At 41.4% G+C, this 15761-nt stretch overlaps 1 protein-coding gene across 1 annotated transcript in view; it reads right to left on the bottom strand.

The window, feature by feature from the left end:
- Positions 1-5934: 5934 nt before the first annotated feature.
- The window catches only part of traf4a (tnf receptor-associated factor 4a), a 41953-nt gene continuing 32126 nt past the window's right edge, over positions 5935-15761 (bottom strand). Inside the window, exons 3-7 of the mRNA XM_056441518.1 lie at positions 12876-12980; positions 12599-12760; positions 11247-11408; positions 9902-10057; positions 5935-8998 (exon numbers count right to left, since the gene is read on the bottom strand). Coding sequence (XP_056297493.1) covers positions 8366-8998; positions 9902-10057; positions 11247-11408; positions 12599-12760; positions 12876-12980 — 1218 coding nt within the window. The 3' untranslated portion in view covers positions 5935-8365. The remainder of the gene's footprint in view (positions 8999-9901; positions 10058-11246; positions 11409-12598; positions 12761-12875; positions 12981-15761) is intronic.

The following is a 15761-nucleotide window of genomic DNA, read 5'->3' as shown; positions in this document are numbered from 1 at the left end:
GTCATAAAGATTATAATTATTTTGAATCACATACACATATCAGGAAGCAACAGATTTCCAGAAACCACGATTTAAAAACACTTTTCTCGCCCGCAGTATACAAACAGAGGTCACACTACTCTGGAAGTTTGCATATGAGCCGTCGGAGAATCCTCCCAGAGGTGTCAAATACTGGCCGTTTTTGTCTTTTAAAGACTTGCTTAAAATATGAAGTTTAGTCTGAAATGCTTTTTGTTTCTTCTTGATCAATTGAGAAGAAGGGAACATTAGCTTGGTCAGCCCCAGCTAATGGTCAGCCCCTGCCCACACTGTTATTACAGACTTTAATTGCTCAGAAAATGTTAGTGACATCTTCAAAAAAGAAAAAAATTCATAATTCAATTCAATTAAATTCAATTTATAAATTAACAAATCATTTTATTTGTAATTTAATTTTACAAATTACATTAAACACACACCAACATCCAATCTGACCGGAAAACCTCCCACCAACAAAAAAAAAGGAAAAAAAAAGGGAAAGGGAAAAAAAGGACAGAAAGAGAGGATCCTCTCAGGATGCCAGGATCTCCATAGATGTGAGAAAGGACAGAGGAGGAGTTTAACAGAATACAAGATTTGAATAGAACATACATTGAATGAATATGACATAGTGTATATAGGTATTGGAGACCTCCAACATCCATCAGGCAGATGGCGGGGGGGAGGGGAGGGTGGAGGAGAGAGGGCGGAGGGAGGAGTCAACAGACAGTGGGCACTCAACAGCAGGAATTCACAGACCCAGATGATCCATCAGGCAGATAGGATCATATCATGTTATGAGCGATGATGGCATGATGAGGCACGATGACCCCATGAGGGAGAAAGTCAAAAGGATAGGGAGAAGTGAGAGATGAGAAATTGAGGAGAGAGAGAGAAAAAAGAGAGAGAAAAAGAGAAAATGGGGGCAAGTCCATAGCAGCATAACAAGGCAGGGCACTATATGAACCTGCTGGAGCAGGTGAAGCTGCTCCAGGTGAACAACTCTGTCTGTGTCAAGAAGAAACTCTAAGAAGGTGACTAAATCTCTGTGAAGATGTGTTGGTGACTTCTCATAGTGAGGCTTGATAACTAAAGGCTCTGGCTCCCCATCTACTTTTTAAGCTCTCTTTCCCCTTCTTTAGTCAGTCTATAACTAAGAGTTTCTCTCTAGTGAACTCATGGCAAAGCTGAGCTTAAAGATGGGATGATGGCTCATCAAGATCAAATCTTGCATTAAAGAGAGAATCAATTTAGTGAATTTTAAAGATTGATTCGTGATTAAGAGTGATTAGTGAGCAGCAGCCAGTGCAGCAGTCTGAGTTTCTTTTAGTGTCTTAGTGAGAAGCTGCAGCATTCTGGATCAACTGGAGGAACTGGGAGATTAAGAGAATTGCAGAATTAGCCTTGCAGTAATGAGTCCAGCAAATGGAAACGAAGTAGTAGCGTTTTCTTTTTTTTGCATCTTTTGAGACAAAGAAGATGTATTTTTTTGATAGAATAAAGTAGAAGAAGAATGCAGTTGAGATTTGCTGCGTGGGAGTTAAAGGACAAGTCCCCGATCAAAGATAAGATTCTTTACTTTTACAGTGGTTTGGGATGCAGAAGCAATATGCTCCACAGATCACATCACAGATAATTGATGATCTCTTAGGGTGGCCGATTAAAATTACTTGGTTTTTTTGACTGAGTTTTAACATTCATCCATGCAGGTGTTTTATGTTTTTATGTCTTTGAGACTTTTTTGAGTTTTTGTTTCTCTGCTCTCTCTGGTTTTATCGATAATAAGAGTCATATCATGCATGCAAAGTTTATGTTTATTTAGTTTTTTCTGATAATATTGCCCAAAGGAAGCATGTATAAGGTAAATAAAATTAGTCCAAGCACAGAACCTTGTGGAACTCCGTGACCATAACCAGTTCAAAATAAAATTGGCATAGTAACATAGATTGTTACTAAAAAATAACAGTCAGTGTGTCTCAAAAATAAGAAAATATGATTTAATATTTAATGTTTTTTAGCTTTTCACGCTGTTACTCATCCTGTTTAGTAGATTCAACCACATCGTATTTATAGCACATTTATCATGATCAATCAGAGATTTCATCGACGTGTATGGGCGAGCATATGGCCTGTGGACGCCTTCAAGGTTCTCCCCCCTCGGGGCTGGGGTGTTATTCCAGTAATCCAGGAAATTATTGATCCAAGCATCGCAGCATCGTGATGCTGGCCGGTAGCCACGGTGAGTCTGACTGACCTTTGGCCCCAGTTCATTGCCTCTGGTCTTACTTGACTGGTTTTCAAAAGCTCGCTGGATGGATTTACATTAATCAATATGCAGGAGAGGCATTCTTTTTCTTTCCAAATAATAAATCATCCAGCTGTATTTTATGATTCTGTGCAGTTCAGTTGTTGCATCAGAGAAGCCAAGTGAGGTCAGTGAGGTCAGCGTGATCAGACAACCTTATCATATGAAGTTGTGCACTACAAGTCTTTATCATCCAGTCTGTGTTCCAAGTCAAAGAGAAACCGAGCCTTTGTCTGTAGTATCTGTCATCTCCAAGCTATTTTTAGCAATTTAAACATGAAGCTTCTCTTAGAAAATAGGATCTGCAGCTGCAGTAAAGTGTATCAAGCAGGCCTCTCATTTATTTCATGACTCATCTGTCGTTAGGTCTTTCTTATTTGTATTTACTCAGCTGACGTCACAATATTCAAAACATATTTTAAATTCTTTGCAGCTGTACCAGTTTGTTGCCGGTAAGTTAATTCACACCAATGACTCACCGCTAATGCCTTTTGCTTTGGAGGTATGGGTGGAGCTGCCTGTGAGTAGTAGAAGATTAGATTTTGAATGATACCGGAGCGTGTTGTCAGATGATTTGCCCGACTCGCGAGTTCTTGTTCACAGTTGTTGGACGTAGATTCACCACAGTACGTTCCTGCACTGAGCGGCACATCTGTTTAACTTCATAAACCACAGCTCCTCTTTGATGTGTTATTTTTCATGGGCGAGGAAAGCCTCATGGGTTGGGCCTTTCTCCGCCTTTATCACCATCCTCCTTTAACCCAGCTGCAATCTGACTCGCAGCTTACGTTGACCAAGGAGCTCCTTAAGCAGGAACGACACTAGTGTGTGCACCGCGCGTTTAAGAACGAGACTGCACCTGCAAATCATTTACTAAAGCGAGCGGAGGGTCATTTGAAAGAAAGCGAAGCCAAAGGGCAGCACACTGAGCTGCATGGGACTCTGCTCTGCAGGGGAAACATGGAGCTTGCTAACATGTAATTAAATGTTACTATTTCCACTCTGCCTTGCCCCGAAGCAGCACTGTTGGTTGTACGCCCTGTGCCAGGAAAGTTTGAGGCTGGCTTTTGAGTCTTATACTCTTCCACTTCATCTATGAACTTTCTGTATCGGTCTGAGGAGAGACTGAGGGGACTGTCCTGTCCAGAGGACCCCTCCCTGAAATGAATGATCCCTCTCACAGAAGGGGAAAAACAAAAACAAACTCAGGTTTTTTTCAAGGATCTCGGCAATTTCCTCAAAAAGAAAGCCTTTACGCAGAAGAAAAGAAAAGTCTTGCAGTATTTCTAAAACAGATGTTTTCAAGAAGAAGAAGAAGTCACAGACTGAGAGAGTTTATATTTTTTACGTTTTAGAAAGACTTTGGCCAGCTATTGTGCACTAAGTGGAAAACAAGACTCTCCTCCCAAGGGATCTCTCAGTGACTTCCACCTTTAAGAGCTAATGTTCCTCTATCCTAAATCCTGCTGCACCGAACATCATCCAAACTGCAAGCTGATGCAAACTCTTGGCACCGCTTCAAAGCAGGTTTGGGGTCTGCCTCACTTCCTCTGCCTCCTTTCCTCTGCTCCTTCTCTTCACTCCATCCCTAGCGGCGTTGGAGCAAAGATTACTAAAGGAGCAGGACAGGAACTGGTTGCAACTCTATCCGAGAGATCCGAGAGAGTGGGCGATGGAATGGAAGTCAAACCGATTGGCACATGTGGATTCATCAGATCGTATGTTCTGTCCAGAACAGAAGGAGTACCTCTTTTTATACATGCAAATACGTTTCAATATATAATGAGTGGAGAAGGCGGGACAAGAGAAGTTAGAGCAGACATACTTTTAAACAAAGACAAAGAAACACACAACTTGGCTACACCCGCATCACTGAGCCTAATTCGGGGAAACAATATACATCCAGTTCAAAACCAGGTATGCTGAGGAAGATACATTATGCCCCAATACATATGTTGATTGCAGTATGCCAAAAAATACCAGGATCAAGAAATGATGTGCACCTAAAGTGCCATCATGCCCATGCACCATCCGGACTGGTTCCCACAGAGGTTGCTGCTCCTGGGGAGCGCGACGCAATTAGCTTTACTGAACTACAGTTTATAAGTACCGTTTTCGTTTATCAATGGTAATAAAGAGTTGTAATTCAGTCTTACTTTTGTCAGGCACAAAGTTACATAAGTCAGAACACAGGCCTGGAAGTGGCCGCCGATCAGGACACAGACAGACCAAGACATTTCCAACTCGGTGAGCAAGTTGACACACAGAGATCATGCAAGCTTGCAAGTGATGTAAAACCTTAGTATCTCATTATTATGACTTATCTCATAATTACAATTTAGCATTTTATAATTATGACTTACTTTCTCATAATTATTACTTAGCATTTAATCTTTTCACCACAAACCATGTCATCCAGTGAGAGGGTGAAGAGAATATTGGTTGTTCACAGATAGCAGGTACTTCCAGAGCTTATGGAACTTTTCCGCGATGAAGGACTTCCAGATGTTGACATCAAAGTCCAGCTTGTACTGCGAGGTGGAACACTTGAGACGGGGTTTGATCATGAAGGACTTGTGAGAGATTGTCTCTTGAATTCTGGAGTGAATTCTATGACCAATGTGCAATCAGAAATGCTCTTAAAGTGCTGTTCAAGAGCCTGTCTACGTCATTTCACAACGGGCAAAATTAGTCAGCAAAGCCTTCAGGACCTCACAACTGAATATGAAACCATGCAACCACCTGTGACAAAGGTTGTGAAGTCCCTCTCCTCAATCAATGTCCCCGAAATTGTAGTACCTCACCACATATGGGATATATGCAATATATATGCAGTAGCGTTTATTCCTCAGGTTCTTCACAGGGTCAGATTTATTCCTAAGGAAAGACATTATTATTGACTATTGACATTAATGAATATTGACATTATATACTAAGATTTAAGGCTTTCAGAGAAAGACCTAATAATTATGAGATAGTAAATTGAAATTATGAGATAGTAAGTCATAATTATATCATCCTAAATTATAATTATGATATAGTAAATCATAATTCTGCGATATAGTAAGTCATAATTATGAGATGCTAAGTCATACTAGTAATAAGTAAAATTTCTGTACATTTATACCTATGTATCTATTTTTTTAAATTTAGTTTTACAGTTAGGAAAACAACGCTTTAATCAAGCCGGATGTTGCCTTACACATAAACAAATTATTCAAGTCACTTTCACACGGTGAGGAATACAGCTTATTAATTGAACACTGGTATTGGATCGGTACTTAGTATCGCGCCAAACCCACGGCCTTGGTATCGGTATCTATATTGGGATTAAAAAAGTCAGATTAGTGCACAAATACATTTATTCACATCAGGTCTGACTTGAATCTTTATGTCCCATTTGGCATACTACTGCCTATGAAAACAGTTAGTGCCTTCTAGAGGAGCTTTTAAAAATACTAAAGTGACATCATTGTGGCTTGGCGACTAGAGGACATTTTAAAGAACGTTGTTATGAAGTTATAAGGATTTAAAAAAGTGGTCAACAGTGTGCAGATCTTTTTGTTCTTACCAGAGTTTGCACTCTATGAAACACAAATAGGTAAAACAACTGTAATATATGATATTTTATTTCAACTAAGAAATTGACACTCATCGATCAACATATTAAAACGTTTGTGCCATCGGTTCAAACTCATACGACGGCTCCTTAAAATAAATACTTTTAAGAGGAAATAATACAGACAGAATATGTGAGGCTCAAACCACAAGTACAAACAAATTATCCAAATGTCCAAAGAGACGAAAGGGTCTGAAAATTCCCAAAGTCAACCCCGACTCTCCAACAAAAAGTGTTTGTATAAAACAGCCAAGTATTTTTAAAAATACAGAATCTTACAAAAAAGTTGTTATCTTCTCACCTCTTTAAATCACTGTAAAACATCAGCTGGCATCATGACAAGAAATCAGGAGTTTTTGTATGTATAATAATAAAAAGACAGAATGTGCTTCCGCATTTTCACATTAGTATTCACAAATATGTCATGAGTGTACTGTATCATCAAAGTCCTCCACCCCTCTGATGATGCTGTGATGGAGACGGGTACATCTCACATCCCTCCAACCGCTACCCATCACCGCACTGTGTGCCGAGCTGAAGACACACACAGGTGACCATGGTAACAACACAAGGTGTAGTCAGTCCCGAGACACCCACTTATTAGCAGAGACCATTCCATTAACCATCTTTTCAAATAGTACCGAACACCCGTGCCAAGGTGATGTAAAACAATACACTTCACAGCCAAGTGTTCATGTTTTTATAGGTTATTACCAACAGCGTTCACATTTTCATTATATAAAAAAAACAACAACAACAAAAAACACACTTTTTGACAATTCGTCAACTTTCAAACGGTACAAAAGAAAGAGACAAAATAGCCATCAACGGGAGAGGACTTCAAGAATACAGGTTACAGTACAAAGATGTGGTCCAGGTGGTAGCACATGAAGCATGCATGTGTTTATGATGCCCTGCTCACCCCTAAAACCCTCATGCAAAGACATACGGTATAAAAAGGCCGCATGGCTTTTTCTTCACTATTAAATGCACGCGTCCAACAACTGGCCTCTTTGTCTGCTCTGCTCATCTTAAGACCAGCGAAAGGTGCTTTTTTCCCGTATTGGTGAGCTCCGCAATAGACACGGAGCCTCGTAGGGTCTCTATGAAGTGTGTGTTTGCTACATGAGCATGCTCCAGAAGCTATTTACGACTGGGTCGCACTACTGACAAACACAAGTCACGGACAGTTAGCTGGAGGAGACAGATGTGTAGCTTCAATGCTGTCAGGTGAAAAACGTGTCCACTTTAAAAGAAAAGGTAGAAACAAACAGCTTGGTTGATCTCGACAGTTTTCATTCTATTTTTTTAAACCTCAGAAGTTGGAGAATTGTTCTGTATTATTAGAGGCATGTTTAATTATAGTTTAAGGAACATTTTGGCATTTGGGGAAAATGAGTTTATTTGTTGTTTCCGCTGTGTTAGATGATTGATTCCACTCTCATATCTTTCCATAGAAGCCAGTTAGCTTAGCCGAGCATTACGACTGATCAGGTGGAAACAGCGACTCTGGCTCTGGTCACCAATGTTTTTATGGATTCAACAAATGAGACATAACGTGGCGGATGAGGGAGCTTTACAGCTTCTGGTCGGTGGATGTTTGTTTTTTTTGGACAGAGCTAGCCTGGCTGTTTCAGCCTGTTTCTCGTCTTTACGCTACGCTGAGCTACTTGGCTGCTGGTTGTACAGACAGGAAAGTAGTATTGATCCCAGTCAACAAAACCAAAATGTAAAATTATTCATTTAAAACACGAAAAACTACCAAGATTGAAGCTGCAAGTTTCCCACTTGAAAACGTTGATTTCATGTTTTTGTGTCCACAAACCTGAAGCAGTTTCTTACCACGGGCTCTGTGTTTGTTAACGGATCAATGAGAGTATACTGTATGAGCATGTAAACAAAAGGCAGTCGGGCTTGAGTCTGCTGAGCGCCGTCTTCTTTAGATCACCCCAAAAGGACGTCTCTAACCAGAGTCTAACGTTCTCTCTTCTTCAAGTGCAGAGGCTTAGTGAAGCCTTTCACCCCTGTTTTTTTCTCCATATCTTTTCCTAATCCTTATCATTTGTACTGCGGAAATAACAACACAAATATAATTTAAGATAATCTCTCTAGGCACTGTTTGATTTCCAAGGCTTTTTGTTGTAGACTGTGATAAAAGGTCAGCAAACAGAAACAAAAACAAAAAATAATAATAAAAAGAAACGCCAGAGTGTGATGGTTTTGCTGACCAAACACTTTCTCCTCCGTGATGTATCAAGGTCCTTTTCACACAGCCAAACAGACTCGCTCTGTGGTGGAGAGGCTTTAAGGGCAGAAAGTACCTAAAGGGTCATAAGTGTGTCGAAGTTTCAAGGTTAAGTGTCAGTTCCAGTCTTCAACCTATGTATCGCCCTCGTAAAAAGAAATTCAACAAATGCCGGATCTTAAGCCATAATCTTCTGGGGAATCTCTATAGAAGCCTTGACGAAGATGCAGTTGTCTCGGATGTAGTTCCTCTTCTTGATCTCATCGTGAGAGATGAACTTAGGGTAGCCGAAGCCCAGGGTGCTCTCGTCCAGCGAGTTGCGGCTGCTGCTGGGCTTCTGGAAGTTCTTCCAGTTGGGGTCGGGGTTGAAGGTCTCCGTGATGTGCTGGGGTTTGGAAAGCGACGGGTCGCTCTGGTCCATGATGGAGAACGTCACCTTGTAAGAGAAGGGCCACTCCAGCAAGCTGTCGTACTCTCCGGGTAACACGCGGATGTAGACGGAGAGGTGGGAGCCCTCGCCGCTGCCGTTACCGTTCAGGAAGGCCGACACCTGCAGCTTGTAGCCGTAGCGGTGAGTGTAGAAAGGTGGGCTGAAGAACTCGTGGTTACTGCGGAGTTTGGCCTCCTGGAGTTTGCGCGAGTAGTCGCTGAGCTTCCAGATGAGAACGCCGTCGTGACTGACGGACAACTCCTCCATCTCCCGCCGCAGCTCCAGGATATCCTGCCTCTGACGCCCCACCAGGTTACACATCATAGTCAGGTGAGACTTAGTGGTGTCTTCCAGGTGACGCCCGATAGCCAGTTTGGGGCACTGCCAGAGAGAAATCAAAGAGATTCATTATTAAAAGCTGAGTAAGAAATACAGAGGTGTTCAGAACAGGAAAATACAAATAATAAATTGGATTTTTTTTTTAAACTAGAAGTTATTATTCGACGGGAGGAGGTTTAGATGAATAACAAAAGCCCTCGCACTTTGAGACAGTCCCTTACTTCAGCTCCTACTATTGAGTCGTGTACAGTTCCATCTTTCAATATAGGAGATAGAAGCAACACCTGTGCCACATTAGTGTACTACTGCACAAATAATCTGGTGAAGACTGATGAAAAATTATTGATTTTAAGTAGCAAGTAAAGTCCTGCTCTTTTTTGTGTGTCTTTTCATTGAACTGAACTATGACTTTGAGATGAAGGGGTGAGAAGTTTGTGACATGTTCCATACTACAGCAACAATGTGGCTGCCGTCTGGTGTTCAGTTCAGTGTGCATTATCTGAACAATGTATTTGTTTACATCCTTGAACAGCTGGACAACGATGTGGATGATGTGATTATTACATTTAATAGTCACGCTACTGCTGTGGAGACATGTTTTTGCTTTCCATCTAGAAATGTTACACATCAAGTTTTCCACAGACTATGCGGCGCGAGTATGACGCTCATCTGCCGCTCTTCCTCAAGCATTTCCACATCCTCAAATTGATGTCAGTTTAAAAAATAGACGGAAATGCAGTCAGAATATAGCATTGCTCTCATTAAAATAGACTGTACAGGGCCTTACGTTCGAAAAGACAAAAAGCATTACTTTGGAAACAGCGAGCCATGATTTGATGGAAAAATACTCTTGTAAACAACAAAGACAAAAAAGCTTGGCAGTTGATTAACAATAATAGCGCGAAGCGAGAGGGAGTCATCTTTGACGGTGCAGGTCAGTCTCACCCTGTGTTTGCAGCCAGCGTCTTTGAAGGGGCAGAGAACGAGCGCGCTGCCGCAGTTGTCCTTCACATGGTTCGCCAGATCCTCTCGAGCGATGTTGGGTGTGCCGCACTGGTTTGGGCACTGGACAGGAAACCGGGGGCAGTGGTACTGATGGTTCTGTGAAGGAGTCAAGGATAATGTAAATGTGTGCACAGCTGACCTGTGAGCGATAAGAACACAGCTGCACGGCGGGGTTGCAGATTAATGGCTGCACAAGGGAAAATGTCCTTGAAAGAAAAACAAAAATACGTGTGGTATTAAAAAATAAGAACGCAGAAAATAGACCAGCAAGGAAAGAAAACCACTGGTCACGCAGCCTGAAACCACAATGTATTGGGGCCATTCTGCCAATAACGCCAACACTGGTAATTTGATAACTGATTGTCTGTTTCTAATGGTTATTGCTTTTTTTTGCTGCTTTTCACTTTCTTAACTAACAGTAAACTGAATATATTTGTGTTTTTAGATTGTCGGCCGGATAAAAGAGAAACTTTCTTTTTCTTCATATTTTTTACAAAAAGAAATATGAATCAAAAGAAATTATCCGCCGATTGATCAGTAATGAAAATAGGACTGCAACTACTTATTTTTAGCTCTTATCATTTTCTTGATTAATTAAATATTTATTCAAACTATAAAATGTCATCCAACAGTCATATGAGTACTATTATTTTTCATTTAATTACATCGATGTGTAATTTGATAAACAAGACTTTGCAGACGTAGAAAAAAAATAATCACTAGTTGCTGCCTCCAGAATAAATAAATTAAACACGATTGTTTATTTTCCATCTACAAAGTACAATTATTATATCACCATACCTCTATAAAATCGAACATACATCAGGAGGCAAAAGGCCCTCAATTCAGCTGAACTTATGTTGACTGGGGATCAAATAAAAAAATAAAAAATGAACATCATAAAGAAATTATAAAACACGTTGTGTCCTAAACCGGGTCATTACATTTGGGCCCCACATGTGGGGGAGGGGAGAGTGACACTGGCAGTCAGCTTCTGGCCAGATGTGCACACAGGCAGGTGCATCAAAACAGCAGCTCACACTAACATCCGGCTGCCACGGGACAGAGACACCATGACCCACATGAGCCTTCTCTGGGCCATCCTCGGCTGGAAACCTCTAGGAGCCACATGCAGTGCCGATGACAGGGGAGGACGATACTGACAGGAGTCCCATTTTGAGAAGGACTGACTCAGTCATGCCAAATATAACATAAAGGAATGTCACTAAAAAAAGATGAAAACAGTTATTTGAGATCCAGGTGGTAAACCTCGTGTGAAACTGACCTGGATTGTGTCAAAGACGAACTCCTTGCCGCAGTACTTGCAGGGCTGTGTGCGTTTGGGACACTCGGCCAACCCGTGTTGGGACAGCAGACGACGCATCATCCTCGCCCCGCACTTGTTCTCACAGTAAACGCTCTCCTGAGGACACACACCCTCGTGGTTCTGGGATTGAGAGGAAACACGTCATTACAATTTACATCAGGGTTATAAAGTCAACACATGTAACACTGGAGATAAAGTCGGTGTTACCGTGTACTCAAATGCAGTTTATGTACTACTTTATAGCACAAAACTGCATTTTAATGAATAAAATATATACAATTTTACTGAGCAATGAGGCTATTATACATATGTGTGGGGCTAACCAATAAACTAATTATTCAATTCAATTCAGTTTATTTGTATAGCCCAATTTCACAAATTACAAATTTGTCTCGGAGTGCTTTACAATCTGTACACATAGACATCCCTGTCCCAAAACCTCGCATCGGACCAGGAAAAACTCCCAAATAACCCTTCATGGGAAAAAAAAGGGATAATAATAATTATTGGTAATAATAAACAACATTTTGAAAATGTTACTAAATAAAATGTACTCTGATGGCTTTGATAAAAAATGTATTGATCAAATCAGACAAAAGAAAGCCGGCATGTCAAGTAAATATTTTGAATATAGATGAATCATTAAAGCATATTTTCTTCCCTCACCATCAACCATTCTGCGGTTGTAGCGTCTGGTACGTGAGGATTTGCTGCGTTTCTCTTGTTTTATCTCTTGTTCTGAATTGAAATCTGTCTAGGACCCTGGGAAATTTAAATGGGTCTCACAAATTGTGTCATCGCATAGAATAATCCCAAACCATCGATCAATTGAAAAATAATTTAATTGAAAAGTAATCTGCGCATGAATCATTAATGAATGGTTTTGAATTATACGCAGTTGTAAACATGAGTGAGCAATTCCAATGTGAGAGCCAAAAGGTGGATGAATGCCGGTGTAACTGTGTGCGGAGGGGCGACCATGTGGGCGGGAGTAAACAGAGGAGGGGCGGTGGAAACAACAGAGGTGTTAGTGAGAAGTCTCTGAGCTACTTCAGCTGCTCACCGAGGAAAGCACATTGGGCATGAGAGACCCACTCAAAGGTTCTTTCCTTCTGGAAAGCACACGCGTGTGTTTTTAAATGAGACCAACACGCGTGCCCTCGTCTCTCCTCTCCCGCTGCTTTTCACAAAGATGTCTTTCATACAGGCATGGAAACTATATGCTGTCACTCTGGGTCATTTATGTCAAGTTCCCGCTGAGTAACAGGAAAATAATTAGAATTTAAAAAAAGTTTGGAGTCGACGTTTACCTCGTAGGCTTCGCCGGTGAACTCGCTGCCACAGAACTCGCACTTGACCTTGCGCTTGGGGCAGTCGTGCTGCAGGTGGTCGGGCAAGTCGCGGCGCGTCAGCTTGACGGAGCAGCGGTTGGGGCAGGGTATCACATTGAAGGCGCAGGTGGAGAAGTGGTCCTGAGGGAGACACAATGAGACACACCCACACATGTTAGTTTAGTGTTTGATCAGGCAGCAGACAGTCATAAAACAGAAGATGGGAGACAGATGAGAGGATATCAAAGCTTCTCACCTGCAGCTGCTTCATTTGGCCGGTCCAACGGCAGCCCTCCTCACTGTGGATGCAGCGGATGGGCAGCGCCAGGATCTGTATCTCCAGCTCTGGGTCCGGGTAGATCTGGAGACAAGCGCAACAAGGTCAGTGTAGCAGTGGCAGGAGCCGACCAAGTCATGACGGAAGACTGTAATATACAACTTTCCCAAAGTGTATCATATGCGGTGAATAAATCATGTAAAACTCAACGAACTAGCAAACAAATGGTGTTTTACTCCTAATGCATGAAAATCTGAACATTTGGAGAAACCACTTTCGGAGCCATTGATAGGCAATTGTGCAAGTATGTCCCCCTAATCCCGCTTTCAGTCTTCATGCTAAACTAGGCTAAACAAATCCTCCTAAACCGGTTCAGTTAAAGCTCGCAGTCGACACTGGTGTAGGGTGTCTAGAGAAGCGCGATATAAGATGAATGATTATTACCTTCGCATTGAAAATGCGGAAGGTTATGTTTTTATCGCTGTGTATTTATTTATTTATTTGTATGCGTGTTGCTCGCATAACTCAAAAAGTATTAAACCGAATCGCATGAAATTTGGTGGGATGATTGGTTATTATCCGGGGACCATTTGATTAGATTTTGGGATCGATCGGGTCAAAGGTCAAAATCTTCTTTTTACCATAGCACGGTCAATTGTTATCCAATTGGCATGCAACTAATGCCAACATGTTCATAATTCAATGCCCAATCTTGTGATATGCGAAAGTATGCGCTCTACCGAGTGACCATTCTAGTTATTACTATATTATTATTCCTCAAAAGGCCATCACAGCTCAGTGACAGCCGACTGCACTCACGCGCCTCTGCAACGAAACCTGAGAGCCATGGCCTTCTAATTGAAATAGAATTTGAACAATAATGTAGAATGAAACACCTAACTCACGCATTGTTTAGCTGCTGTGTTCGGGGATATAGGCCTCTGCCAAAACAAAATGATCAGATAAACCTGTTAACTATGATCTAAAGACACACATATATCTAACAATAAAACAGATGCTTGACGAGCGGCACCGTTACAGTTGAAGCAGACGTTTTTGCTGCCATAATCACATTCTTTCAGCAGAGGCAAAGAGGGGAAAAATAATCCTCCAAAGCAAACAGAGACACTCTCTCATTGTTCCAGTCTTGGAATCTGCAAGGAGACGACAATAATGACCTTTTAATAACTTAGACCCTGGCAGATCAGGGGGGTTAAGCTCTTTGGAGCTCAAACTAGGGTTTTTCTTCTGTCTGTTTTAGCAATTGTTGGTCGCAAACTACAACTACTGTTACTATTACTGCAACAGCATCACAATCCTTTAATGACGGCAACACTCTTGTTCTGTTGTTTTTTTTTGAAGGACGGTGTGCATCGAGCGCTACCCCGACAGCAGACCACCAAGACGGGGTAATTTGCAGGCGACTGGGAGCCTTGGTAAATAACAACGTCTGACAGGTGCACCATGAGCACATCCTTCCCGTGGAGAGTCCCTGCTATTACAGGCGCCTTCAACGCTCTCAGCACAGCATGCAGACATGCGCTGCTGCAGCTCCCGGTTACTAGCTCGGCGGCCAATTTCAAGCTCATGCTAAGTAACTGCATGGGAGAATTACACAAGACTTCTTTCAATCGATGCCAAAAGCTGCTCAGACATTGGGCTGATCAGAAACTGTCCGTTGGGTTTGAAGTCTCTCATGCATAGTTCAGAAGTAATCCCGGATCATTTAGTTTCACTCTCTCACTTTACAACGAGGATATCACGTGTGAGAGCCATTCTCTGACTCGGTCTCTGTTCCCCCTCAGGCACAGTTTGATAACCGCCTTTAGTTAAGTTCCGTTGAAATTTGGTTTCCACTTTTTTTTTTTTCTTCTGGGAGAGATTTATTTAAAGGGAAAATGTAATGGCTGGATCAACTGAACGTACTTCTTTCCCACTGTAATGTGTAAAGGAATGAAATGCAACCGCTGACTCTGGGTTATTTGTATTTGTTTGCCATGCTGGCTGAATGCACACAAACCACACACACATAATTGTGCACATTTGGCAACTATGCATACATACTGTTGTGAATTTGGAAACACATACACATATGCAACATATATGAGATGGTTGTAAGGTATGGTGATGTTTTTTTAAATTTTTTTATGCCTCTACGGACAAGGTTTGCAAATTAGCTGGGCCTTGGAGCCCGACATACATTGCATCAGTTCCAATTTATTTAAATGTAATGAATGAATACATACATAAAATGGTTATAGATATGTTGGTCTGTAAGTTAGTCCACCTTTTTTTGTGGACTGAAATATCTCTGCAACTATTGGATGGATTACTATAACATTATATACAGATATTTATGATCCCCAGAGGGTTAATCCTCTAGTAATCCTTTGACCTTTCCTATAGTGCCACCATGAAGCTGTGTGTTTTATAGTTTTGAATGCAATATCTTGACCACTAGTAGATTGGTTGCCATTCAATTTTGCACAAACGTTCATGTCCCTGGGTCAACATTTAAATGTGCCCAATATCTTTTATTTAAAGAATAAATAAATAAATTTACAATTTTATTGATCCCTGTGGGGAAATTCTTCTCTGCATTTGACCCATCCCAGCTGCAGTGAAGCGCCTGCAACTGGGGGTCCAGTGTCTCGCTGAAGGACACCGACCAAATAGCTGCCAAAATAATATAATTCCCACCAGCCTCAACTATACAGTGTTTAGTGCTAACTGGCAAATGTTAGCATGCTAAAATACAAAGCTACATGGGTGATCATGATAAACGTTGGACCTGCTTAACATCGGAATGTTAGCATTGTCACACAGCTCAAAGCACCACCGTGTCACATGATACCCAGAGACTGT

Source organism: Pseudoliparis swirei, chromosome 20, assembly GCF_029220125.1.
Source record: "Pseudoliparis swirei isolate HS2019 ecotype Mariana Trench chromosome 20, NWPU_hadal_v1, whole genome shotgun sequence".
NCBI classification, from domain to species: domain Eukaryota; kingdom Metazoa; phylum Chordata; class Actinopteri; order Perciformes; family Liparidae; genus Pseudoliparis; species Pseudoliparis swirei.
Note: the sequence above shows the minus strand (reverse complement) of the source record. Positions and strands in the feature narration are given on the sequence as shown.